The 27,805-nt window shown below is 40.8% G+C and overlaps 1 protein-coding gene across 1 annotated transcript in view; it reads left to right on the plus strand.

Annotated features, from left to right (window-relative positions):
• Window positions 1-27,805, plus strand: part of LOC137504825 (latent-transforming growth factor beta-binding protein 1-like) — a 458,475-nt gene that overhangs the window by 147,495 nt on the left and 283,175 nt on the right. The window contains exon 3 of the mRNA XM_068233416.1: window positions 18,743-19,037. Within this exon, the coding sequence (XP_068089517.1) occupies window positions 18,743-19,037 (295 nt within the window). The remainder of the gene's footprint in view (window positions 1-18,742; window positions 19,038-27,805) is intronic.

The raw sequence follows: 27,805 nt of genomic DNA on the forward strand, positions 1-27,805 counted from the left end.
AATAACCATACACAGTTCATACTTACCTCCTGTGTAGTCTACTTAATCTCTTTCTCCTCTCCTGTGTCCCATTTGTCCACTGGGATCAATGGAATTCTCAGTCCTCCATTTTAAAAATAGCCATAACTCCATTTATTTATTGTATTTATAAAGCGCCAACATATAGCGCTGACTCCATAAAAGCTTCCTGGTCAGCACACTGTTAAACTGTAATCTCACCCACTTGAGCCATAGGGAAACATGGACATTGCCTTGCACATTCAGTTGTAACTGACAGCTGCTGATATATAACTGACCGCAACTGGCATATTTCATTTCTGACAAAATATTGTCAGAACTGGAAGGGATCACTGTAAGAAGAAAATGGTGACCCTCTGAGAGGAACTGATGGTGAGGTTAGTATGTAATATTCATTTGCAGCTACGTCATGTGTTTATTGTAAATAATTTTACTCGCTTCAGGTTCCCTTTAAACTTTTTCTGCTTTATAGTCACAAAGGCTTGGCAAGAAGTAGTCACACAGCCTCTAGTACTGTTTTGTGTTATGCAGGTATTTGCTTTGAGACAGCTAATGTGAATAATCTAATGGTAAGATGAGTTTAGGGAGGAAAAGTCTTTAACCAGTGTTGCTCTGTAATGTTACATTGATCGCAAACTGTGTAGATAAATGCATTGCATGTGCTGGAGATGTGCTGCCTTTTTAAATTCTCTGAATGCATGGTAAAAGTTTGATATGTGATGTGCTTGGATAAAAAAAAAAACTTCTATCTATTAGCAAAATAAGAAATCCAAAAGAAAAATCTCGAAGCCTTCACATTCCAGCATTTCATTGGAAAGTATTTCAAGTTCATGCTCTGTTAAAGTAATAAGGCAACTGACTATAAAGAACAAAACGTCTACAGGTTTTGCTTATAGTTTCCTTTCATTCAGCTGTCACAAAACATAACAAAGTGGAATACTTTGCAATATCTGCAGGTCCTTGCAATAATCCTCAGTGTTTCCTCTGTATCCACGGTTACCCATGGATATTGAATACACTCGGTACAACTTCAGCATTTATAACTTGGAGCAAAGTCCTACCCAATAACAATCCAGTGCCAAAGTCTTAGTGGCCAACAGCACCTCTGGTGCACATCAAGTTATGAGAAATTGAATGGAGAATTATCAAAGCGAAAAAATGTTTTGGTGTGTTGATTAGTTATATCTTATAAATGTGAATTAAAAAATATTCTTGGTTGCAGATTTTGACATGGGAGACTAGGGTTCGAATCCTGGCTAGGGTCAGTACTTATTCTATAAGTAGTCCTTGGGCAAGACTCCCTAACACCGCAGGGTGGTCTATTGAGTGCGCCCTTAGTGGCTGCAGCTCTTGAGCGCTTTGAGTCAGACAGGAGAAAAGCGCTATACAAATGCTAAGATTAGGATAGTAGAATATACATGACTGAAGGATACAATCAGGGTTACTGAGGATCACAACGTAAGCAGTTTAGAAAATAATGGTGCACATCTGTCAATGTATTTTTTTTCTGATTAGGCACACATCTTTTAGGTTCTTTCAACCTAATCTATTTTGGAGTCAGAGCTGTTTCACATTTTCTGAACCAGTAAAACGGTTATTCTGGCTCTTTACCAGTTCACAACCCATTGGTGATAACTTGGAAATAATACCAGAGCTGACAGACCTGCCCAATGTTTTAGATAATATATATACCTAATGACAATAGGACCAAGGATGCCTCAGGCAGTCATTAGAAAGCCTTGACCACAGTAGGAGGTTGTGGGTTACCTAAGATTGCCCAAATGTAAAAGTTTGTGGGACTTTTGAAAGTATACGTTGTAACTTTTTAGAGTGGCACAACAATGACTGGATAAGGAGTTGTTTGGACCACTTTCATAGTTGAAAATACAATATCAACATTCAAAGATAATTTTCACTCTCTGTAGCCAGTAGGCAAGTGGTTGCAGGACAAGGGGCAAAATGGGCACAAGAGTTCGGTTTTTGTCTCAGATCAGCCAGAGTACAAAAATGTAATGCCTGTCTTGGGGTAATCCATCTATTGCTCTCTCTCCCAAAATGCTCTCACCTCCATGTAGACTTTATGGTGCTGCACTAAATATCATTGGCACCCACACCTAGCCACTATTTTAATCTTACTGGAATTTTGTGCATCTCAGTTCAGTGTTAATGTGTTGTGATCATTGTTAATGTAGCTGTGAGCAGTTACACTAAGGCTCCAATCACACTTATCAGCTTGTATGTCTGTATGATCATACCTGTAGATATACCAGAATGTTGTTTGCATGCCTATAGGATGTTTACTGGTGACACAGGAAAAGAGGTAGGGTGGAGGGTGGAGGTGATCCAACATCTGACGTTTTGATTGATAATTTGGTGTAATTTTTTTTTTTAAATCAGACTTTTATTGAACAAAACATCTTAAACATTACAGCAGTAGAAATGCAATGCAACATTGAGCACTAACACAGATCCACTACTCAATCTAATCATAGTTTCACCAGCAACATACATAAAAGAGCATGTACAGAGGACACACATCAGCAGAACACTCTAATAGCAACATCCAATGACATTGACCCCAGACTTATAACATATTTTAGTTAGGAAGGCCCCTCACCAGTTCAAAATCAGCTAGTCCAGCTATATCCAACCAACTGCCCCATATCTTTTCAAATTCATGTGGAGCCCCTCTATGCGCATAGATCAGTTTCTCCAATCTCAAATATCCGTTCATATGTGTCCTCCACTTGTCTACCATAGGAAGAATGGAGACTTTCCAGCACATAAAAATTAGCTTACGAGCCTGGAACACTGACTTGGGAATCATAATCTGAGTAGGTTTGGCCACATCCATTCCTGCCAACAGACTTAACACACAGGCCTGCAGAAGCCTGATCAACAATATCCAAGACAGAAGACCAATATCAATGTAGCTCTGGACCGTTACAAAGCATGTGTATGAGGTCAATTTGGTGTAAATTAATATCTCTGTATGCGACCCATCACAGACCTCTCATATGTGCAAACATTGTGCAATAGAGCATCCCTGACAGTTCAGGAAATCACTTCCGGGGTTTTAAAGACGAACTCCAGTGAAAATAATGTAATAAAAAAGTGCTTTATTTTTTACAATAATTGTGTATAAATTATTGTCAGCGTTTGCCCATTGTAAAATCTTTCCTCTCCCTGGTTTACATTCTGACATTTATCACATGGTGACATTTTTACTGCTGGCAGGTGATGTCAGTGGAAGGAGATGCTGCTTGCTTTTTTGGCACTTGGAAACAGCTGTAAACAGCTATTATTTCCCACAATGCAACAAGACTCCCACAGTGTGATGTCAGAACCATGGTCCTGACATCACACTCTGGGAGGGATTTCACCACAATATCAGCCATACAGAGCCCCCTGATTATCCATTTGTGTAAAGGAAAAGATTTCTCAAGGGAAAGGGGATATCAGCTACTGATTGGGATGATGTTCAATTCTTGGTTACGGTTTCTCTTGAAATCAAGTACTGTTGGGTATCGTCTCCTGTTCACTGGCAACATGGCTGGTTTGTGGGGTGTGCAGATGGCAAGGGGGAGACCTTTATTTACACTACACTGTGAATGAGACCAAAGAACATTCACCTTTTCCCCTCCCAACATTTAAATGCCATTTTGTAAACCAGGGATAAGCACACACTGTAGTTAGTTTACTTCCTTTATAAACATAGCTTATATTTTACATACTGGATTTGACATGCCAATATTATTAAATGTGGATAGACTGTGCAACAGTTTCATACGATCAGGCTAAACCTGAACACATTTTGTACATGTACAGTATACTTACACTCACTGGTTACTGCTGGTTCCTAGACTTTCCTATCACTGTTGATTAAAGAAACCTGCTAGCACTACGACAATATAGGCACACATGCAATTAACTTTTTCTCCTTTGTCTTCACCAAGTTACTATTTTTACGCCTTGTCAACAAAATGCCTTTTGAGCCACCAGGAAGCAAGAAAATACACTTAATAATTTTGACAGTACTTTATCACCTACTTTTGGTATTATTTCAATTACAAAGTGCTGAAAATTTTAAACAGATTACTTTAGGAGATGAGGTGAATTGCATATGGGCCCAAGTGTTTATAAAAGTCATAGTAAAAACGTCATATTTTCAAATCTCCTCTGTTATATTCTGTCTCCTCCCTGCTACACTTTGAAGTTTCACACTGTTGAAAGAGAGGAAAGCGATGTATTGTAGAACAGCAGAGAAAGATTGTTCTCAATAATATTTATGAATTTGTGCGTATAAAGAGTCTTTTGTAAGCAGACATCGAAAAACTGAGGGGAAAAAAAGAAAATCATAATCTCTCAAACCACTAGATGGCACAAGACACAGTAATTATGTGTAAAACTTCTTAGGTTAAAACTACATGGCTGCTTTTTAATTTTTGGAAACTGAAAAATAACTTTCTACCGGCCACAGTGCAGTTATTTTTTCCCAGACATGTATGTAGGATGATGGCACATCTAAAGAACCGATTCACATTATATTGAAAGTACTGCTACCAATGAAAAGCCTATGTAATGAGATGTAGAAAGAGCTTGAAACAGATACCTACTCTTTTTCACCTACTCTTTTTCATTTACTTTTTCATCTGAAGAATTATTGTAAAGTTATTTCAAACAGAAGATGAAAAATCATCTAGGAGAAAAAAGTGAACATTGGGTGTAATTGATTAGTTTGCTCAGTTCTGCTGTCACATGTCATAGATATGTTAAATTCTCCCATTTACTGCTCCAACAGACTGCCTTGCAAATGTGGAGATAGAATAGAAGATAGAGTATGCAAGTGAGCACCTGACAGTGACTGAGGTTCTTTGAAGTTGATGAGAGTTGGGAGATGAGAGATGAGCAACAGGGAGATAAGATTCAATTTACAGCCAGGTCCATAAATATTGGGACATCGACACAATTTTAACATTTTTGGCTCTATACACTACCACAATGGATTTAAAATGAAAAGACCATGGTGTGCTTTAACTGCAGACTGTCAGTTTTAATTTGAGGGTATTTAAATCCAAAGTTATCATATGTGCATCCCACTTGTTGAGGGACCAAAAGTAATGGGACAGAATAATATTCATAAATCAAACATTCACTTTTTAATAGTGGGTTGCAAAGCCTTTGCAGTCAATTACAGCCCAAAGTGTGGAGCGCATAGACATAACCAGACGCTGGGTTTCTATGCGTAGGAGGCACATATGCAAACTGTTGTAGTTTCTACACCGTCTACCTGATTTGGATGTAATGTAAATACCCTCAAATGAAAGCACAACATTTTAGTTTCATTTTAAATCCATTGTGGTTGTGTATAGAGCCCAAGAATGTTAAAGTTGTGTTGATGTCCTAATATTTATGGACCTGACTGTATCTCTGACTTTGGTTCCCATTGGCAAGCACTTGGGGATAGTCTCTCCAGGCACTGGCATGCTCTGAAGTTGGATCTAAACCTAGCTTGGATTTGCTTTTGTCAGTTTCAAGTTATTTCAGAGACATTAGTGGATCATTTCTATCTGTAGGTTCATTAATTAATTTATCCAGGTTTTGTAAATTATAGTGAACGTTGTGTCTGCCAGTCTCTTGTGCCAAAAATGTTTAACAATGTGACTTATTTGGGACAAGAAACTACAGTTATTTTTTAAGATTAATGTAGGGATTAATGTAAAGGTTAAGGTTTGTCTGGGCTCTTGGAAGGCCAATTTCGGATGAGTGATTGCGTGGTGATGATTTCATTGTCAAAGTATTGCTAGTAGGGGAATTGCCAGAGTGCAACTACATTGTAGTTCAAAACCTTGTTCGTAATGCATAGCTGTTGTGGGAATTAGAATAATGCAGGTACATAATCACTAATAGCACCCATCTGTGGCTAGTAAGCACAGCAATGCGTTCTTCTATTGTTAGTTTGGACACTGTTGACACTCATTTGATTGCAACAAACAAAACTGCAAATATGGCTCACTGATGATGACAAAATCCTCTCCTACTGTATGCAAAATCCTATATTGTAGCATATTGGCCAGGGAATCAGCTTTGCAGCATACATGTAAAAAAGGCGCCTGGAAGAAAGGGTGCAGGGATTGCCGCTAGTAGAATATCGGTAAAATTACCTATATTCTACTACTTAATTCCAATATTTAAATATTGGTGATCTAACCCTACTCTCACACACAACCCTCCCTCTACTGATGCCTAACCCTGAAGTCTGGTACATGTACACACTTTCAATTCTGATTGGCCAATCACCGACCAATTTTACCACCTCCATGTAGTATGAGGGCTTGCCTACACAATCGGCTCAAGTATTCCTAACCCTGAGACCTCCCTCTTCCCATACCTAATCCTATGACCTACCTATGCCTAAGCCGAAGATCTCCCTCTACCTATGCTTAGCCCTAAGACCTCCTTCTACCGATGCCTAACCCTGAGACCTCCCTCTTCCCATACCTAATCCTAAGACCATCCTATGCCAAACCCGAAGATCTCCCTCTACCTATGCCTAACCCTAAGACCCCCCTCCTATCCTTAAGCTACCCTCACCACAAAGCAGTGATCTATGGCAAAGAAGGTAAATTTTGGTGCCCGATAGAATCGCAGGCGCAGAGACATGCATATATGCAAATTCCGGCATTGCATAGCTGATGCCCTTTTTCCGGTAAGGGTTCCTGGCCCCTTTTTTTCTGATTTGCCTTTGTGACTTGTGACATATACCTAAAAGATTAAGGCTAGTTTGAGGCATGGCTGTGGCTGAAACTCGTAGATAGTGTTAGTGTTCCAATTTTACACCATGCACACGCATCCAGCACCATTTCAGCAGGACAGGGTCTGTTTTATTTAACTCTGATACTTCCTCTTACAAAGCTGAAAGGAGGAAGTGTCGGTGCTAAACACTACATGTGGGTCTTTTCTGAACAAGTAAATAGGGCACTTCCTCTAATGCTGCCACCCTAACTTTGTATGGCTTTGTGTCACATCACACTGGCTTCAGTGAAAACTGGTAGCATTCAGATCAAGGGAAAGCTTGGGTAGTGGCAGTAAGGAAGCATTGGCACCTATTTGCACTGAGGTTGGTGTGATTGGACTTGAAGTCTCACATTACTGTAGTGGTAAAAGTGGGACTATTTATGTAAGAAATAGACTGTATAGTATTTGTAATTTCCTTTACCAAATTCAAACCAGATCTGCACTACATAGAATTTACTTACAATATATATTTATAGATACAGTGGGATTCGAAAGTTTGGGCAACCTTGTTAATCGTCATGATTTTCCTGCATAAATCGCTGGTTGTTACGATAAAAAATGTCAGTTAAATATATCATATAGGAGACACATACAGTGATATTTGAGAAGTGAAATGAAGTTTATTGGATTTACAGAAAGTGTGCAATAATTGTTTAAACAAATAAGCAGGTGAATACATTTGGGCACCACAAAAAATAAATGTAATCAATATTTAGTAGATGCTCATTTTGCAGAAATTACAGCCTCTAAATGCTTCCTGTAGGTTCCAATAAGAGTCTGGATTCTGGTTGAAGGTATTTTGGACCATTCCTCTTTATAAAATATCTCTAGTTCATTCAGGTTTGATGGCTTCCGAGCATGGACAGCTCTCTTTAACTCACACCACAGATTTTCAATAATATTCAGTTCTGGGGGCTGAGATGGCCATTCCAGAACTGTGTACTTGTTCCTCTGCATGACAGTCTTAGTGGATTATAAGCAGTGTTTAGGGTTGTTGTCTTGTTGAAAGATCATGCCCCGGGGCAGCTTCAGCGTTGTCACTGATTTCTGGACATTGGTATCCAGAATCTGCTGATACTGAGTGGAATCCATGCGTCTCTCAAGTTTGACAAGATTCCCAGTCCCTGCACTGGCCACACAGCCCCACAGCATGATGGAACCAGCATCATATTTTACTGTAGGTCGCACGTGTTTTTCTTGGAATGCTGTGTTTTTTTCCTCCATGCATAACGCCCCTTGTAATGCCCAAATAACTCAATTTTAGTTTCATCAGTCCACAGCACCTTATTCCAAAATAAAGCTGGCTTGTCCAAATGTACTTTAGCATACCTCAAGCGGCTCTGTTTGTGCTGTGGGCGGAGAAAATGCTTCCTCTGCATCACTCTCACATACAGCATCTCCTTGAGTAAAGTGCGCCCAAAAGGTGGAACGATGCACAGTGACTCCATCTGCAGCCGGATGATGTTGTAGGTCTTTGATGCTGGACTGTGGGTTGACTCTGACTGTTCTCACCATTCGTCGCTTCTGTCTATCCGAGATTTTTCTTGGTCTGCCAATTCGAGTCTTATCTTGAACTGAGCCTGTGGTCTTCTATTTCCTCAATATGTTCTTAACTGTGGAAACAAACAACTGAAATCTCTGAGACAGCTTTCTGTATCCTTTCCCTAAACCATGATGGTAAATAATGCTTGTCTTCAGGTCATTAGAGCGTTGTTTTGAGACCCCCATGTTGCGACTCTTCAGAAAAAATTAAAAGAGGAAGGAAACTTACAATTGCCCCCTCCCCCCCTTAAATACTCTCTCATAATTGGATTCACTTGTGTATGTAGGCTGGGTCACTGGGCTTACCAAGCCAATTTGAGTTCCAATAATTAGTTCTAAAGGTTTTTGAATCAATAAAATGACAACAGTGCCCAAATTTATGCACTTGCCTAATTTTGTTTAAAGAATTATTGCGCGCTTTCTGTAAATCCAATAAACTTCATTTCACTTCTCAAATCTCACTGTGTGTGCCTCCTATATGATATATTTAACTGACATTTTTTTATCGTAACAACCAATGATTTATACAGGAAAATCATGACGATTAACAGGGTTGCCCAAACTTTCGCATCCCACTGTACGGCTGGGAGGAGGGGGGGGGGGGGGGTGTTATGTAATATCAACAGCCAGTGCTCAGTTTTAGTTGAGTAATCTGTTCATCTTGTCTCTGAGCAGCTGCTATACTTTTTTTTGCTTTTATGTGTGTAAGCTATAAATAAAGAGCTATTTTTACATTGCAAGCAGTGCCGACTATCTCCTTCTCTTCAAGATTGTGGTCTTAGGATGCTGAGACCAATAGTTTTGGCATGCTCCTATTTTGTGGGTGCTTCTCCCCTCCTTTCATGTATCCCCAAAGTTTGTGCATTATGCTAGTAACAACTAGGGCTGTGGAGTAGTTACAAAAATCATCCGACTCTAACTCTGACTCCGACTCTTCAGTTTATGAAATCTCTGACTCCGACTCCAGGTACCTAAAATAGCTCCGACTCTGACTCCTCGACTCTGACACCTTAGTCTAAAACTTACCAGGGCTTTGGATTAGGTACAAATATCATCGGACTCTTCAGTTTATGAAACCTCCGACTCCAACTCTGACTCCAGGTTCCCAAAATTGCTCCGACTCCTCCACTCCAACTCCGACTCCACAGCCTGGTAACAAGCTGTGTGCGCATGATAATTTTCCTGACTTTTACTGAACTAGCCCAATGTTTCCAGTGACTGCTGATATGAAGATGTGACTCTTCTCGGGACAACATTAAGCATAATTTCCTCACAGTAGAATCTGCTGTCAAGTTTGCCTTATGTTTTAGTATAAAAGTTAGTGAACATGTTAAGATGAATGTATAGAAGCGTAGAAACCTGGAGACTATACCCCAACCAAACACATCATTAAAAACAATGACCGTTGAAGTGAATAAAATTGATTGTCTCACTACCAAGACACCTGTCAAGGGTTTGGATATCTTAGGACATAATATATATCTGGATGTATAAGGCATCCTAAGAACAGTCAGTACTTGAAGGTGATTTGGTGGAAACCTGAAAGACAATTTAGGCAATTTTAACAAAGGCCAAATTGCTATGACTAGATGACTGCAGTAGAGCATCTCCAAAACTACAGGTCTTCCAAACTTTGTCCTGCTCATATCAGATCATAAATGGGTTCATTTGAAATGTTAGTGTATTAATGGTTGTGGGATTGCAGTAATGTGCAGCACCTACATAGAGATTTATTTTTCATAAATGATCCCTGATTAAAGTCTAGTTCAGACATTCAAACTTCATTGGCCAATTTGACCACTTTCATGTAGTATGAAGTCTGACATATTTTGAATACTTTGAACAGATTGTGTAGGCAAGCTCTCGCTACATGGAAGTTGTAAAATTGGCTAATAAAGATTGGATGTGTATGCACCTTGTATTTATATTTATTAAACATGAGTCTTTTGTTGTGGATTCTTACAGATTACTGTAGTCACATAAAAGGGAATTCACTAACCTTTCAGCCGTTCTTGCTATGTTCAGATATGACCCAGCTAGCTTTTCCACCTAATAGCAGATCATTGTTTAAAGGCTTATTTAACATTTGCTAAATAATTTATGTTCTCCAGTGCCCTCTGCTTCCCTCCAGCCTCAATAAATCATCCACTTGGTGTTAGAGAAAACATTGCATTCCAGTGTACCAATATTTTTCAAGATGTTTACTTGATAGCTTACCGACACACATTTAATTCTCCTCAGGATTCCTGCCAATGTCTGTCTTGTAGATTTAGCATTGATCTATCTTGCAGCCTAACCGATATTACAGTTTTGTTTTTAAATGAAATGGCTGAACAGTGTAAACCCCTTTTGGTCAAATGACTGATCTTCCTAAGTGCATACTAGTTCATGTTTTTGGTTTGAACTTTCTGCCCTCTTGGGCCTACTTTCTATGTGCAGCTTCCAGGTCATGTATAATACCCCATCTTTACTGTACAATAACCACCTCATATACAGCAACAGCCCCGTTCTTCATGTGCAGCAGTGCTTTCCTACACGTAAAACAGTCCCCCTTTTTCATGTGCACCCATCCATTTGCAGCGGTCTTTGTCCTATACAGTATGTGCAGCCCACTTGTTCCATCTTGCCCATCAGAGAACTGATTTAAAGTGTCCATGCCTGAATTTTACATCATTTTTTCGCCGTCAGTTCCTCTCAGAAGCTTACCATTTTCTTCTCACAATGATTCCTTACAGCTCTGACTAGATCTAGCTCCCCATAGTATCTGAGGTCCATCGCTGTACTCCTGGTCCCCCCCATTGTTCCTCTGTCACCCCATGCGCTGTCAAGGCCATGCGTTCACCTTCTCGGTCGTGCTTCTGTTGCCATGCGAATTCTGTGCAAGCACAGTTTTCTGAAAATGTGCTACTGCGCAGAACACTCCCGGCCACTGAAGCGCAATCAAGAAGACTTATGGCCGGGACAGCGCATGAGTAGTAGTCTGCAACTGAGCCAGTTGCAGACTTGAAGAGAAACTCCAACCTAGAATTGAACTTTATCCCAATCAGTAGCTGATACCCCCTTTTACATGAAAAATATAATGCTTTTCACAAACAGACCATCAGGGGGCGCTGTATGACTGATTTTGTGCTGAAACCGCTCCCACAAGAAGCTCTGAGTACCGCGGTACTCTGGGCAAACTGCCACAATGTAACAAGGTTCACAGATAGGAATTAGCTGTTTACAGCTGTCTCTAACAGCCAAAACAGCTAGGAGCAGCTACATAACCTGCCCACAGTAGAAATGTCATCATGTAATAAATGTCAGAATGTAAATTAGGGAGAGGAAAGATTTTTCAATGAGCAAACACTGACTAAATCATTTATACATAATTATGGTAAAAAATGAAGCACTTTTTTTACTACATTATTTTCACTGGAGTTCCTCTTTAAACTGGTCTGACAGCAGCACAAGAGAGGCGACCAGAAGGACATATAGAGACCACAGATACTAGAGGGGGGCTGTAAGAAGCCCCAGGTAAGTACAGTGTAACATTCCCCCACTTAACAATTCCTTTAAACAAGTCCTGATGAAAAAGTCAATTACATATAGATACTTACCTTAGTAGCGGGACACCTTGGATAGTTCAAAGGTTTTCTGTATCTTCTTACACCCCACCAATACGGCGCTGAGTCAATTTCTGTTCAAATAAGTTTCTTCGGTGTTCGAGCACTGCCATGGACAAGCGTGTCCATACCAGGCATGCGCGAGTAAGGACCATGCATGGCCAGTACAACAAAGGTTCTTGTGCATGGCTTTTTTTCCCTTGATTCAACTGGACATGCTCAGACTTTACCTGCACATGTCCAGTATGAAAAAACTTGTCCACAGCAACACTACCACACTGAAGAAACATATTTTACTAGAAATGGACCCTGTACTGGAACAAGGGGCAAGAAGACCAGGAAAGCCTCTGGGCTATTCAGCTGTATCTTATTATTTTTATTTGCTCCAGGACGGCTTAAGGACCAATTCACACAGGCAGTGAACTAGCGATAAATGACGGCCGCCGCACTCAGTGCTCAAGCTCTGTCATGAATGGACAGCATTTTTTCAATGTCGGTACCAACTTTTAGCGTGTTCATGCCCTGCAGGAGACAAACAAGGGTTGACCATGCACGCTCCATGCAGGTAGTGTCCTAGACTAGATTCAAATTGTGAACCCAGCATTGCTATGCAAGAGTTCTATCTACTATGCCATTATGCCACCTACGTCTCCTAAGCTAAAATATGGCTCTGACTGAGGGGCTTAACTGTTACGAGGAGTTCATAAGGTGAAACTTGTTAACTTTCTCTTCAATCCTCCAGTCATTACATTTTAACAGCAATTTATTTCTGTGTCATAAACTCTCATTGGAAGGTTTTGTAGAAGAGTACAATAGATGTGTGTTAGACCACCCACTTTGTCTTACAGGAAGCTATGGTTTTACTTCCCCGAATGCTGTATCCCAGTGTGAGAAAACATTCCACACCAGCACTGATTGGGGCTGTTCTTATGATGCTGTGTCTCGTAGCTCAATATTATTCTTTCAAACCATTACAAAAGTCATCAGAGAAGGATGTGCCTCAGATTTTATGAGGTCGGCTCAACAGTTCTCTAGTGTAGTGGAACATTGTGATTCTGGGAAAAAGTACAGCAACAGGACACCTGCCATGTAGTGGAGCACTGACAATTGTGTTTTTAAACCAAACTCCCTTATTGGATTACAGATATGTGTTGGGATTGCAAAAACATGCCTGTTTTTTGAGTACTACTGTTTAATGGAGTCCTGAGATGAACCTATCAGTGACGTGCACGGGGTTGAATGTTGCTGATCTCTGCACTTTGTCAGTTTTTCTAAAAACAAAAGCAGAGGCATTTTTGGAGGCTGTTATGTTCTTTGATACTTTTGAGTTTTTTGGTCCATCTCTGAAGTTTTAAAGAAATTTAAAAACAGGATATTGTTTCAAACTGAGGAACTTTTGGAATCCCTCACTGTAATCCTTTAAAGAAGGACTTGTTTTTTTATGGAAAGCAAGTTGTATTAACGAGGAGCTGTACAAATGAATAAATGCAACCAAATTCAGCCATTGCTCCCATTCCGTACAGTAGCAGAGCAGCTACCAGAGTGCACCCAACATCACACCCTGGAAAAAGAAATCCACATTTCATCCGCTTTATCTTGCTGACTCTACTTATTTAGGGAAAAATAAATGGGAAGTGTTATTTTCCCGATTCACGCCTATTTTCTGGCATAATGTGTTGTGGGAATAGTACTTTATTTAGATTTTGTGTTCTTGTCCTCCTGTCATGTGGCTTCACCCTAGATAATTTCTGTATCTTCCTGGCCAGACAGGAAGTGGGGAAATGGCTCCAAGATTGATGAAAACAATAAATAAATAAATTAAGTTGTTTGTTGTTTTTTCTAGTTATTCCTCCTTTCCCGTTATGGAATTCCCTATTTTTATCTTACCTGATAAAATCGCTGCTGTTTGCGTCCATGTTTGCCACTGTTGTACATCGCAGGCGCAAGGCTGCGCGCGGGGGCTGCGGGCATACGGGTGGCCGTAGGCGCCTGCATATGTTCCTGTCAATTACCAAACGGGTTTAATGACTAGAATTAATATAAAGACATGGGGCTCGATTCACAAAGCGGTGCTAACCCAGTTAGAGACTTTAGGCATGATAACCATTGCACCACGTTGGTGAACAGCCAGTTTAGGCGTGATAAGTTTAGGCGTGATAAGTTTAGGCGTGATAAGTTTAGGAGTGATAAGTTTAGGTGTGATAAGTTTAGGCATGATAAGTTTAGATAAGTTTAAATCGCGCGCAAAGTTCGCACGCAAAGCAGCGCCATTAAACTTTATGCAAAGTGCACCAGACTTTGCTAGCGCAAAACTTTTGATCAGCTGTGCACTGCGGTACTAAGTTGGTGCTTAAACTTATCACGCCTAAACTTATCACGCCTAAAGTTATCATGCCTAAACTTATCACACCTAAACTTATCATACCTAAACTGAGTTTAGGCATGATAAAGGGCTTTTCACCAGCGTGCTAACTGTTAGCACCGCTTTGTGAATCGGGCCCATGGAGTGAGGACATTAAAAGTGAACCTGAGGCAAGGAAATTCACTTCAGGTTAGTTACCTAGTAGAGTAAAGGTTCTGGATCCCATGGAGCTTTCCAGTCCTCGCTCCGTCCCCTCGTTTCACTGCTGTCCCCCGTTAATTTTTTACACATTTGGTAATCCTTGACAGGCTTTGGAAGTACTCGTGTCACAGAGTGCTTCAAAAGATTGGGGCATCCGTATATGCAGATGCTCCCCTGTGTTTGTATTTGTCCTAACTCTGGCCCTATAACATGCGCAATGCAGCATGCAAGCATACAGTGCATAAACCTATCAAAATATTAGGAGTACATATCCTAACATCCTCTCTTGGGACATAAACTTCCTCTCATGGGAAAGATAGGGATTTGGACTAACCTCAAAGGGCTTGATTAACAAAGCGGTGCTAACCTACTAAGCACGTCTAAAGTCTTTAGACGCCCTAAACAGGGTGCTAAGTAGGTTAGCACCAGATTTCTCAATCAGATCACGCGCTAACTTTGCGCGCGCAAAGTTTTACGCGCGCTAAGTCCCATAGGCTTTAATGGGCACTTCGCGCGGAGCGCCCTGCGCTCTGTGCAGTACGCGCGTAAAGTTTTACATGCATAAAGTTTTGCGCGCGTAAAGTTTTATGCGCGAAAAGCTTGTTTAGACGTGCTAAGGGGGTTTTCACAGGCGTGCTAACAGTTAGCACCGCTTTGTGAATCAAGCCCAAAGGGTGCTACAATATACATCCATACGCACCAATGTGAGCTGTGTAAATTCTGACAGTTGTTACAGGACAGAGATACAGGCTTATCTCCTCAAGTGAGGACTCTTATGTAAATACATAAGTGTCCTCCCTTGAGGAGATGAGCATGGATTTAGTGTCTTTATTGTATATTGTATTATTATTTATTATAAATTATTGTAATTTTGCAAGCCTTGTGTTACTACATACTCCATGGAGATCTTAAAGGGGCACTATGGTGAAAAGCTACAAAATTTAAAATATGTGCAAACATATACAAATAAGAAGTATGTTTTTTTCCCAGCATAAAATGAGCCATAAATTACTTTTCTCCTATGTTGCTGTCACTTATAGTAGGTAGTAGAAATCTGACAGAACCGATAGGTTTTGGGCTAGCCCATCTCCTCATGGGGGATTCTCATTGTTTTGTTTATTTTCAAAAGCACTTGGTGAATGGCAGTTGCTCTGTCCAACTGCCAAAAACTGTGTAGCGTGCAGGGAAGCTGGCCAGCATCATTGTTTAAATCATTTTTAGGAAATATCTTTATAAAAAATAAAAGCCTTGCTGAGAATCCCCCATGAAGAGTCCAAAACCTGTTGGTTCTGTCAGATTTCTACTACCTACTGTAAGTGACAGCAACATAGGAGGAAAGTAATGTAAGGCTCATTTTACTCTGGAAAAAAACCTACTTCTTATTTGTATATGTTTGCAAATATTTTACATTTTACAATTTTTTCACCGTATTGCCCCTTTAAGGAAAGAACATTTCTCTAATGAGAATTTTTATTTTCCACTTTCTATAGAGATTTACTGGTCTTACTGGTACACTTGCTGGTACACTTTTTGGTAAGTGTAGATGTGAATAGTGCTGAGTATTATCTATCGCCCTTCCAGTGGGGTGGGGGGGGGGGGGGGTTCCCTGCACCTTTTCCTTGTGTATTTTACATCATTACCAAACACTGACTTACAGAATAAGATCTCTTCCAGATGGGAGGCTAAAGTGCATGCTTATCAGGCAGTTCATCCCATCTGCTGCCCACAAGTGCCGATTGAAGGGTACTTTAATTGCAGTCGTATAGCAGTGGTTGTAACACAACGCGTGTCAGGCGTTATCCAGCGGCAAAGAATTGGAGCATGTCGTGTCTGAGAATGGCTGGGGTCACGTTTAGATGCGACTCCATGAACAGGCTGTCTGTCCAGCATGGGAGAGCAGCTGAAAGGCGGTGAATTCACCGAATGTCGGCTACCCGTCTGAAAGAGGACCAGCAGCGCTGACATCGATAAAGTCCATTCCCAGTATTCTAACATTGTAACATAGTTTGACATCCGTCCATCAAGACAAATGCTGGGTACACACTATGAGATTTTCTGTCCAATTGACTGTCAGATCGATTATTTCCAACATTTCCGATTTGCTTTACGATCAATTTTCGAGCATCTTCCGATCGATTTCCTATTAAAGTGCACAGAAACTAATCGGAAAATGCTCGGAAGTCGATCAGAAAGCAAATCGGTCATGTTGGAAATAATCGATCTGACAGTAAATCGGCCAAAAAATCTCATAGTGTGTACCCAGCAATAGACATCTATCAACTTCAACCATTCTGTCAGTAAAAGTACATCTTCACAGTAAGAAGGGTGAGAGAAAACAGTTATGGCAGTTGTGTCCTGAAGTTGCGAGTTTCAGGTGAAGTGAAGGAGAAAAGAATATGGCTGTTTGATATATGAGGAAATGATCCTAGATGTACTGGCACACAATAAACCGAAACCAGACCTGCCAACAGGAACAAAATATGCTGCCCTGGAATTTCTCACTTCCTTTCTTATTAAAATTACCGGTCTTTATTCAAACATTTGTTGAGTTTGATAAAAGCCAGGTGATTTTAAACTATGTACAGTTGAGATGTAAGCCACGATTTTTTCTCCAGTCTGTACAGTGATAAAAGTGCAGAGAACAGCATACAGATCTGCTAAACTACATATACCTTACTGCATTATGGAGAGGGGAGAAGCAGGAGTACTCTTACTCCAGGAGGTACAGCTTGACTGCTATTTTCTCAGGTGCAGAGGCTAGGAACACGTAGCACATGTATTGTAATACAAAACTTACCGGTATGTTAGTAGTCACAGCAGGATCATCCAAAAGGCAACCTAGGCAGGTGCCTGGGGCCCAGTGGGTGTCAGGGGGTGCAACTGCCTCTTTCTCTGACCCTTCTCCCATCTTAGAACCATAAGGAAGAGCCAAAGCTACTACCTTGACTAGAGCTCCATTTCATCTTAATCCCTCTCTGTTAATAGTGGAAGTCTTGAATTCTCTAGTGGCCTCTGTAGCAGGGTTGGTGACCATTGATATATTGCTCCAGGGACAGGTGTATGTCACCTCCTGGTAAGTATATTATCTGCACTATATGTCCCTCTTTGGATTAGTACGTGTCATACATAGACACGAACACCATGGCGGTGTCGAATGGCTTCCACGTGTATTTATAGATATGTGCAACTAATTGTTTTTAATGATAATTAGAGGTAGGTAATTCTGCAGACCTGCTGAGAGCGGCCCAGATGTTTCCTTTCGTTTGTGTTTGTGAAAACCTTTTAAGAGCTGCAAGGATCATCAACTTTGAAAGAAGCCTTCACATTACACATCTAAAAAGAAAAGGGCCTCATTAAAATGCCGTCGCAGTGAAACGCAATCGCCTATTAGCCATACTGTATTTGATTTTCTAGATGCCTTCTTTGTAACGTCAGTTTTCAGTGTTAATAATAGATATGCACAAGTGGCAGCCATATGTATCCACAAAGAGGTTGTTTTTTAATAATGATTGCGCAAGTTTCTTTGGGTAGATAGTGTTACATTCTTTGTGTACATCAGTTTTCCCATTGTTGGTTGTTTCTAGAACACGGAATTAAGGCTTTGCCGTCTACAGCTGTGTTGTTTGCAAACACATTTGTGATTGTTGGCTAATGGACATGGGAAGGAGACTACAACTAAATATGAATACAAAGGGGATCACTTCTAGAGAACTTAGCGTGTAATTATACACCACATTTCTCATGCAATTTTGCATATTTCACTGACTTTGCACAATTTAAATCTTCACATGTAAAGGAGTTTCAGGACTAATAGGAGTCCGTGCTTCTATAAACTTCTGTATGGGTATAATAGGCCTTGAGCCTTAAAGCAGACCTGAACTTAGAACTTCCTCTATGCTCTAAAAGATAGGCAACAGCATAATTACCTTTGTTACAGCTGATACAAATCCTGCAATACATTTGCAGTTTGGCTACTTCCAGCTTTTAATGGAAGCAGACATATTGTTAACATCCTGTGTTTACCAATTACCTCTCTGCCGCGGCAGCTCTCTGGAATGTCACTGTCCATCTAAATATCATTTGGAATCCTTTCTGGGTTTTGCTCTCTGTTGAAAAACTGAATATTACACTTATTTAACATGAGGCATTTCACATTTCTTAGTGCTCTTTTCTGCATTTTGTGGTCTTATGCTTTTGTTGTCTTTTCTTTCTACAGCAAATTGTTCCCCACCTTGTCAGAATGGTGGAATGTGCCTACGCCCCCATCTCTGTGTTTGCAAACCTGGAACCAAGGGTAAAGTCTGTGAAGAAACTGCAGCTCAGGACACTTCCTCTGCTGGCACAGGACATCAGGGTGCAGGGGCTCCAGCTCCCCCCTCACGTCCCATTCCACAGCAAGCCCCCTCACAGAATGCGCCAAGGAAGGTTCAGATTTCTCCAGAGTCCAGCCATGGTGGACAAATCACACTAGCTCTCAAACAAAAGCCACAAATCATTTTATCACAGCCACAGTAAGTTTCATTTAAACCTGTATTCCCTTCTACTTCCTCTTCTTTATATTTTTTTAGACTATGTTGATGGTTGAAATATGCCTGTATCACTTACTGCATTTAAATATCCCTTTTCTGTATTATCAAACCTCTGTTTTGCTTCAGTGTGACTTTTGGGGACCGACCTAGTTTGAATCTACGTCCAGCAGGTGGTGCTACCGTCCTGACTGGACGTTGATTCAACATCCGCTCTAACGATCGTGCGCACCGCTGAGGGGAAATTAAGCTGTCATATGACAGCTGACATCTCCCCTCAGTGATCAGTAGCCATCGCGTATGGCTGCTGATCACGTGACAACTATGATCGCTGGCGGATCATAGTGATCACTTACAGAGCTGCGGCGGTAGGGGGAAGAAGAGGATCCACTCACCTTCCTGCTGTTCCCCCAGGACTGGCCGCTCCCTTCCGCTCTGGCTGGCATCCTTGCTGTATTGACGCTAAGTGCCAGGTCCCGGCTTGATGACGTCATCACTTAGTGTCAGTACGAGCCGGGAAGCCAGCGAGAGCGGAGGTGTCTACAACTGCTCATCGCTGGAGCCTGGGAGGTTAGTAAAGGCTGCTGGCGAAAGGGGGGACATCTGGAGTCAGACGGGACACACAGCCCAGCAAGCCCCAGCAGGGAACCGGCTGCCTCACCCCCCGCATGTAAAATGCCTAGTTTTTAAGTGGGGTAGGCAGCCGGTCCCGAAGGGGTTAAAAATATCTCTTTTACAGTTAAATGTCTTAACATAAAAGTGATGTGATACTACTCCAAATAACATCACAGTGGTGTAAATCATGGGTCCCTAGCAAAACTTTGATAGAGTCCCCCAATGTATACACCCTTTTCCGTGCCAACCCCTAGTGACTCTCAAAGCCCGGGGGACCATCTTGCAAGGATCATAAAACAAGTGTGGATAATCTCCACACCAATAACAAGTATAGCTGCTGTGTTTGGGAGTCTTGCCCAAGGTCTCCTCACTGAATACAAAGCCTGGTCTCCTACATCAGAGGCAGAGCCCTTACCAGTACACTATCCAGCCAAAACACCTTATCTGAAGGATGGACCCCTTTATCAGAGGGAGTGAAGTAGTAGTTTGCGTTCTGTGCCCCCCCCCCCGCTAGTTGCATGAGCTGCTCCCCTGTAGTTGTGCCCTGATCTATCACTAGCCTGTAAGCAACTTTCTCACTGATGAAATCTCCACAAATAGATGAAGCTATGTAGCTCCTGCACAGGCCTTTAATAGGGCAAATGCAAACTGAATACAAATCAATATTAACATTTTGCACTGAAAAGTACTGTACATCTACACAATAACTTGTGATAAACACCACTGAAGCTGTTAAAATTGTTTACGCGAATTTCTCCAAAACTGCAGTGGTTTGCTCATTAAGCCCGTTCCTTCTTAGAACTAGTCCCTACTCTTAAAGGATACATCTAGGAGTATTTTAGAAAATCAGATTTGCTTACCTGGGGCTTTCTCCAGCCCCTGGAAGCCACAACTCAGCTTCAAGTAAATCTCCCAGGGTTGTCTGCGCAGAATGCTCCCAGAGAAGGGAGCGCGACTGTGAGTGGCGCGGCCGTCTGGTCGTGCATGTGCAAAGGCCGCCAACCTTGGCGGGTTGGTGGCTGCTACGTAGGGGACCCCGGGAGACTAGCTTGGAGAGAGTGGAGTTGCGGTGAGGGACACATAGGCTTCCAGGGGCTGAAGGAAGCCACAGGTAAGTAGATGTGCTGGATCATTAATCACCTTTAGGGGACACAAGGCCCTCTTAGCTGAGTTCCATCTACCTTGTGTTCATAGCATTACCGACATAATTTCATCACTTATTCATTTTGAAGTGGCTCCTTCAGTGAACCTGTCAGTAATGCATGTAACTTGTGCAACATAAGAAGACCACTATATACTCACGGGGAGACCTGGAAGGGAGAGACTGCAGCCAGCTCAGGGGCCCTGGGTAATTGCCCAGTTTGTCCCTACAGAAGCACTGACAAGGTCAACATCATGGCTATTTTAATTACATCTGTGGTGCTGATAGTCCTCCTTGAGCAGCAGCTGCCCCATGCTGCATGTGTGGGGCCTTTGCAGAAATCCAGTCCAAAACTGACATTCTCAGATTTCACTTATTTCTATAACAGTACCTGTGAACTGAAAAAGGAGTAGAGCGTTCCTTTCAATACTCAGGTACTGTTATGAAAGCTGAAAATAAGTAAAAACTGAGACGGTACAACTTTAATTCAATCAAAAAACATTAAAAATGCACTTACAAGAAGTGAATGAATACAATGCTTTTCAAGCTTTTACCACAAATTACTCCAACCCAGTGCTGGTTTTAATGCACCACTAGATCAATCCCTTTTTCGATCTGAAGCTCAACAGTTTATTGGAGCAGTCCTGGTCCCAGGCTGAACCGATGAACCTAATGTTCTTGATACCTTGTATCAAAATCTGAATGGGATTTGAATGGTACCTGGTATACCTGGCTGCTGCGCAAGAGTCTGACTTTGCAGTCGGTAAGGAAGAGTGTTGGGTGGTTTGGATTTAGCTTAGTTGTCTGAAATAGCATAGGTTCTCTTACCCTTGTTGTCTATTAGTTCCTCTGAGTAATGTACATTTCTGCTACATTTCTAGGTATCTGTGCATGCTTTGAGAGGAATGTTTTTTATAGCATAGTATGCAGCGATACAGCATCATTAGTCAGAACCTGGTGTTTCAATTTCATTTTATTTTTTCAGTCTGTGAGGGGTAACGAAAATCTTCCTGTTGGAATTCCAGACAGTGTCCGCACCCCACACCCATGTACTGTTTGTTCCTCCTAATGCTTGCTTTCTAATGTCAACTAGATGAAATAAAACAGGCTGAATAACAGTGGATCATAATGGCGAGGATGGGTGGGCAGAGTGGGTACTTAAGGGTAGATGAGCCTCGCTCTTTAAGTCTATTAAGGATAGAAGAAGCTTGTAGATGGTTTAACTTATGGATTCTACTCAATAGTTGTGTGGACTGATTCTATCAAATTTATTTTTCAGATTGGCAGTACTGCACAATTGTGTTATACCTATTCTAACACTCGTCTTAAAGGGGGTTGTAAAAATTAAAAATTGCTTACAAATAGTGCCCCAATTATATATATATATATATATATATATATATATATATATATATATATATATACCCCCTTTTTTAAAAAAATAGGTCCCTATATGACCCTTTTTTTTTTTTTTATACCTGGTCTGTGTGCCTTTGCTGTTCTGTACTGAACTGTGCAGTGCCAACAGGATTGTGGGAAGTTTTGTTTGTTTTTGTTTTTTCGCTACAGTAAAAAGCTTATCTCAGAATGCAAATAGCAGAAACTTCCCATTTCAGATAAGATAAGGACACTATAAGCAGCATTTAATTGAATCCGCCCTCCCTTTGAATACAGTAGTTTACACAATGATGTAAGCCTGATATCTAGGTGATGTTTGCTGTGGAAGGGACAATAATCTGCAAAATAAGCAGTAAATAAACACTGAACTGGGTACAAAAAGAAAAGGGTGGAAGTGATGTCACTTTTGGCATCACAGAGAAACAGTAAATATGGAAACCAGCAGAAGCATTATTGTCTTTTTTCATATCACATTTCTCTTAAATCTGACAGTAACCACTTAAAACAATATGATGGGTAAGCTGAATAAAATATTTCTTATTGGATGATTTATTTGAATCTCTTCTGTTAATATGGAGTTTCATCCCACTTTAATGTAAGCATTTGGGATATCCACTTTTTCCAGAATATGAACAGTTAAATATTAATGTTCTACTTTGGGCAGTTTCTGCTTGCGGAGAAATGTCTTTATTGACGTGGCGATGGTTGAGATCCGTTAAATGACTGACGTTACACTTTCATTGTACTTTCATTACATGGAAGTGTAATGGAGTGAATCTGTGGCTGGCTGTTACATCATATGATTAATGCCACTCGTCTCCATAGCATGATTAAAGGCATTATTTTTCATACAGCTTGCACTTCACAAGGATGCTTTTCTTCTGGACAAATTTAAAGAGCACCTCTCTCTGGGTTCACATTTTAGTTGAGTGAAAGCATTTTTTATGTTTGCTCTACTTCAGGGTTCAGGTTACTTCCATTTTCCAGGTTCCTGCCAGTAATTCCCAGTGTGGTTGTACTTTGATCACACAAGAGTGCAGTGGGGATAGACCGAGCCTGAATTAGACTGTTTATTTAACCTCCTTGTTAAGAATACCATTTTTCTACTTAGAACATTTGGAGTGTTTGGACAGTTTCCAAAACTATTTGCTCATCTTCTCCCAACTTACGACATAAATAATGTGCGCTTACCAAGAATAACAAATCACAACTAAATCACAATTTTCTGACAATCCAAAACAGTGGTCATGTGACCTGTGCCCAGCTTGCCAACTCAGAGCTAAAGCTATGTGCACACTTTAGACTTTCCATGGCATAAATGATCATTTCTACTGCAAATCTGTACTGTGCTGTGTACAGGTGTCCTCCCATGTGGCTGGCTTCTTCTGTAGTGATCTGTCAGGTGGGATTGCTGTTCCGGACATATGTTATTGACTGTGGGAATTGTCCAAAGGGTAAAGTTGCTAGGGTGTCTTCCCCTCCCCTCTCAAGGTGGCCCAGATATTCACAAGTTTTTCCCTCCCTTAGGAAGAAGGCGTATGGGTTGTAGGAGTATCCTCAGAAGACTTCCTTAAATCTTGTTTGAAGATTGCCCCATGCCCATCTGCAGCATAACGAACACTGACATGAGTTGAATTCCCAGAAAAAGCGCTGGTCTATGGATCTGAACCAATGAAATGCCTCAACAGGAGTTTCAGTGCTTTTAGGGCAACTCACATTATATACACAACAAGGGTGTTGCTACTCTTTTGTCTACTTTTAACAATTGTTGGAATAAGTAAGGGGGTACCCCTATACTTATTTCCATGGGTGGGGGCTCCTTAGTTCTTTGCATACTTTTTAAAATCTGTGGTCAATGGACTGAGTTGCATGAATTAATAATAATTCCAACATTTTTATAGCGTTTTTTCTCCTGTTGGACTCAAAACACCTGAGAGCTGCAGTTACTAGAGCATGCTCGGTAAGCAGGATCAGTGTTATGGAGTCTTGCCCAAGTACTCCTTACTGGATCAGTACTTGGCTTACTGAAGAGGAAGAGCTGAGATTCTAACCCTGGTCTCTTATGTCAGAGGTGGTACCCTTAAGGCGAAATTGAAGATTAGATTAAAACAAACAGTTTCACTTACCTGGGGCTTCCCCAAGCCCCCAGCAGCCATCCTGTCCCACATATTCCTCCGTTCTCCCGCCGCCAGCTAGTTTTGTTACCACTGACTTTTAAGTCTACGGCAACTTTGTCTGCACACTCCGGGCCACCCATATCCTTCTTTGCGTTACCGTCCACTACACGACGGTAATGCGAAGAAAGGTATGCTTGGTCCAGGACATGCAGGCACAGTTGCCGTCGACTTACAAGTGGGCGGTAACGAAACTAGCTGGCGGGGGGAGAATGGATGATCCTGCGGGACATAATGACTGCTGGAAGTATGGGGATGCCTTGGGTAAGTGAAACTATTTGTTTTAATCTAATCTTCAGTTCCACTTTAACCAGTACACTATCCAAATGCACTTTAGTCTCAACATTCGAGATACATTTTAAGCTAAAATGCATGTAAGGGTGATTTAAAAATATTTTCATACAACCACTGCAGAGAAGATAAATAGACAACTCTGTGAGGAATTCTGAACCCTTTTTTTATAAAATGTAATTAAGTTATGTTTAGTGTACATTGAATATAGTCAGTATTTTCTTTTTTTCACATGGCCATGATCGCATGTTCCCTAAACCTTAGAACTTTAGAGCCTGGCTCTTCTACTGACCACATATGTTATTGCGCCGTTGTTATTGCCTGATGAAGCGGGATCAAACCTGCAAAACGCGTTGCATATTTGGAGTTCATGAATAAAATATATAGACTGTCTTTACTACAGTCGTTGTGTGTCTACTTGGAGGAGGTAAGTCCACCACTACCTCCTCTATTTACCAAGAATTTGGTTTTTAAGCTCTTTTAGCTTCCTTTTATCCATTTGGCGCCTCTGTTCTCCTGCATAATATTGAGTCCACCCTGGATGGAGGGTTGAACCCCCTTTTTCTCATCTACAGAGAGCGATTTCTTATTCCCAAGTGTGGTCAGGAAAATCTCCCCACCTGCCTTTACAGTGGTTGCCTAATGGTAACCCTGGTTTGTGAGTGTTAATATTTACTCTATCTAGTAAACGTTTACCAGTACATATTACACTATTGGGGCTCTTGGTGTTCCCTGTTTTTTCTGATTTAGTATGGTTGCCGGCCCTCCTCCCAGTCTTCAGACACTCCCACACAGCTCTGCAATAAGAAGTGCATCGTCACAATTCATTGTGTGACTTTGCAGACCTTGTTTGTTTGTTTGGATTGGATTTCAGCTGAGTCAATTTCTCAGCTTCTCAGCACAAGAAATATTGGCCAATCAGAGAGGAAAAGAGGTGTGGGAGGGGAAAACGGGAGTGAAAGAAACTTCAACCAATCAGGCTGCATTAGTTATGTCTGAGAGGAAAAGGAGAGGAGAGTAAAGAAGAAGAAAAAACAGCATGCACCGCAAATTCTCTTTTGGGGCAGATGTACCAAATAAGAACCAGGGGAACTGGTAAATGATATTCTATTTAGAAGAAAATGAAGTGTGATTTTTTTAGCTTTTGGATTGCCTGATTAGCATCCTTATTATTTGTTTACCATATAAAAATAGAAAATTGATTTTATGCCTACTCTTAAATCAGATTGGTAGTCTGGATTGAGGGCCACTGTAACACACTAGATTCTCGCCCGAGGCGTTCTTTATGGGTAACCTCGGACGAGTTTAATCTAGAATGTGCATTACTCTTTAAGTTGACACCTGTATGAAAGCAGAGAATGTGGACTGCTGTCAGCAGTAAGCAGTAAGCATTTTCTCTGCCTGCGTTATGTTTTTGGGCAGTAGGGGGCAAGCTTAAGTTTGCAATTTTATTACATAAATGCCTAAGCACAGAGAGATTTTTTTTTTTGTTCAAAGTTTATCTATTGCTGCTCTTGAAAATCTTTTCTTGTTAATATTATGAAAAGTGCGTTTGGGATTTAAGATTGGGGCATGTTCTTATTCAGTCATATGAACTCTACTGAAACAAAGGAATCCTGTCTGTGTCTGGCAATAGGGCAAATGCAAGCAATGTCTTTATTGATTTATGGATTTCACAAAGGTTGATTTACCCTGCATTTTTTTTTATCAGAAACCAGCTTTATTGAGACATATTGTTTAGTTGACAAAAAATAATTATGATTAAACATCAAAAACGGTATCATACTTATACAGATTTACAAAAAAGTCGTGGAAAACATGTTTGCTTTCTTAAATCAGAAACAATTTGCAATAATTCAGGTTGGAGTGAGCTCTCACAAACACCTATACATAAAGCGATATCATTAATTTATAACATTCTGGTCACTCCTAATATCCTGCTTAAGACTTCCTCGCAAAAGGTTTGGAAGGTAGACCTAGGTAAACCCCAAAACCAAGATGTTTAAAGTGCAATGTGGAATAACACTCTAAAATGTTCCTCCAATACTAATATCACAGAGACTTCTATTAAAGTCTTCCATCGCACCTACCTCACCCCTTTAAGAATATCTAAATATTGTATTGTCCCTCTATACTTCCTGGATGTTTCAGAGGATGCCCAGATGAAGGTAATTTCTGGCATACTTGGTGGTCTTGCTCAGTTGTTAAGGCAATATGGTCTAGATCAGGGGTCCCGAAACGTATTGGGTCGAGGGCCGGGCCAACATACTTCAGACTGTTGGAGGGCCGGAGTATACATAAAATAATGTAGAAGTCTTTGTGCACAGGACACTGAAGCATACCCAGGTGACAACCTGCAGTCCAATTGGACAACAGTGTCACCTGATGTGGAATTTGATTGGAAACCAGCAAATTGCTGCTTTCTGGCTTCATTCTATATGCAGACCACCAATATTTAAAGCTGTAGCTGACCGCATCTGTAATACATTTTGTGTGCGGGGGGGCCAGTAAAAAAGCCTCAGGGGGCCACATTCGGCCAGCGGGCCTTAGTTTGAGGACCACTGGTCTAGATTGTATAGAATGGCTAGCATTTTATTTAATAAATCTATCAGCCCATGTCCAGTTAATGCGCTTCTTAATGCGAAAATTGATACATTATCCCAAATGGAAAATAAATTACTCGCTAAGTTTGCTTCAGCATTTAAAATATTCATCGGAGCCAAATGGCTTTCTAAAGATCTAGATTGGAATCAAATTGTGGCAAAATTGACTTCATTCGCCAAAATGAATATCTAACGAGTTGTATCCAGGACAACTTTTATACATTTTCTAAAATACGGAAACCTTGGCTCATTTCTATGTATGGTTCTCATTTACTCCTTCGTATCCAGATTTGACACTCAATCTGTTTCTCTCAGACATTGTCTTTGTCTTTCTTTTTTCTCTTTCTTCCCTCTGGATGCACAATTATTAGAGAATTTGTATGTTCGTAACCTCCACTACCCTCTCTGTTTATTTTGTATTGTATTATTTTAAGGATGTATTTTCTATATTCTACTTTGCACATTCTATTGTTCACTCAATTGATATTCACTCTTTACTTCAGTTCCCCATTGTTATGACTGTAGTGAAGC

This window comes from Hyperolius riggenbachi, chromosome 4, assembly GCF_040937935.1.
Source record: "Hyperolius riggenbachi isolate aHypRig1 chromosome 4, aHypRig1.pri, whole genome shotgun sequence".
NCBI classification, from domain to species: domain Eukaryota; kingdom Metazoa; phylum Chordata; class Amphibia; order Anura; family Hyperoliidae; genus Hyperolius; species Hyperolius riggenbachi.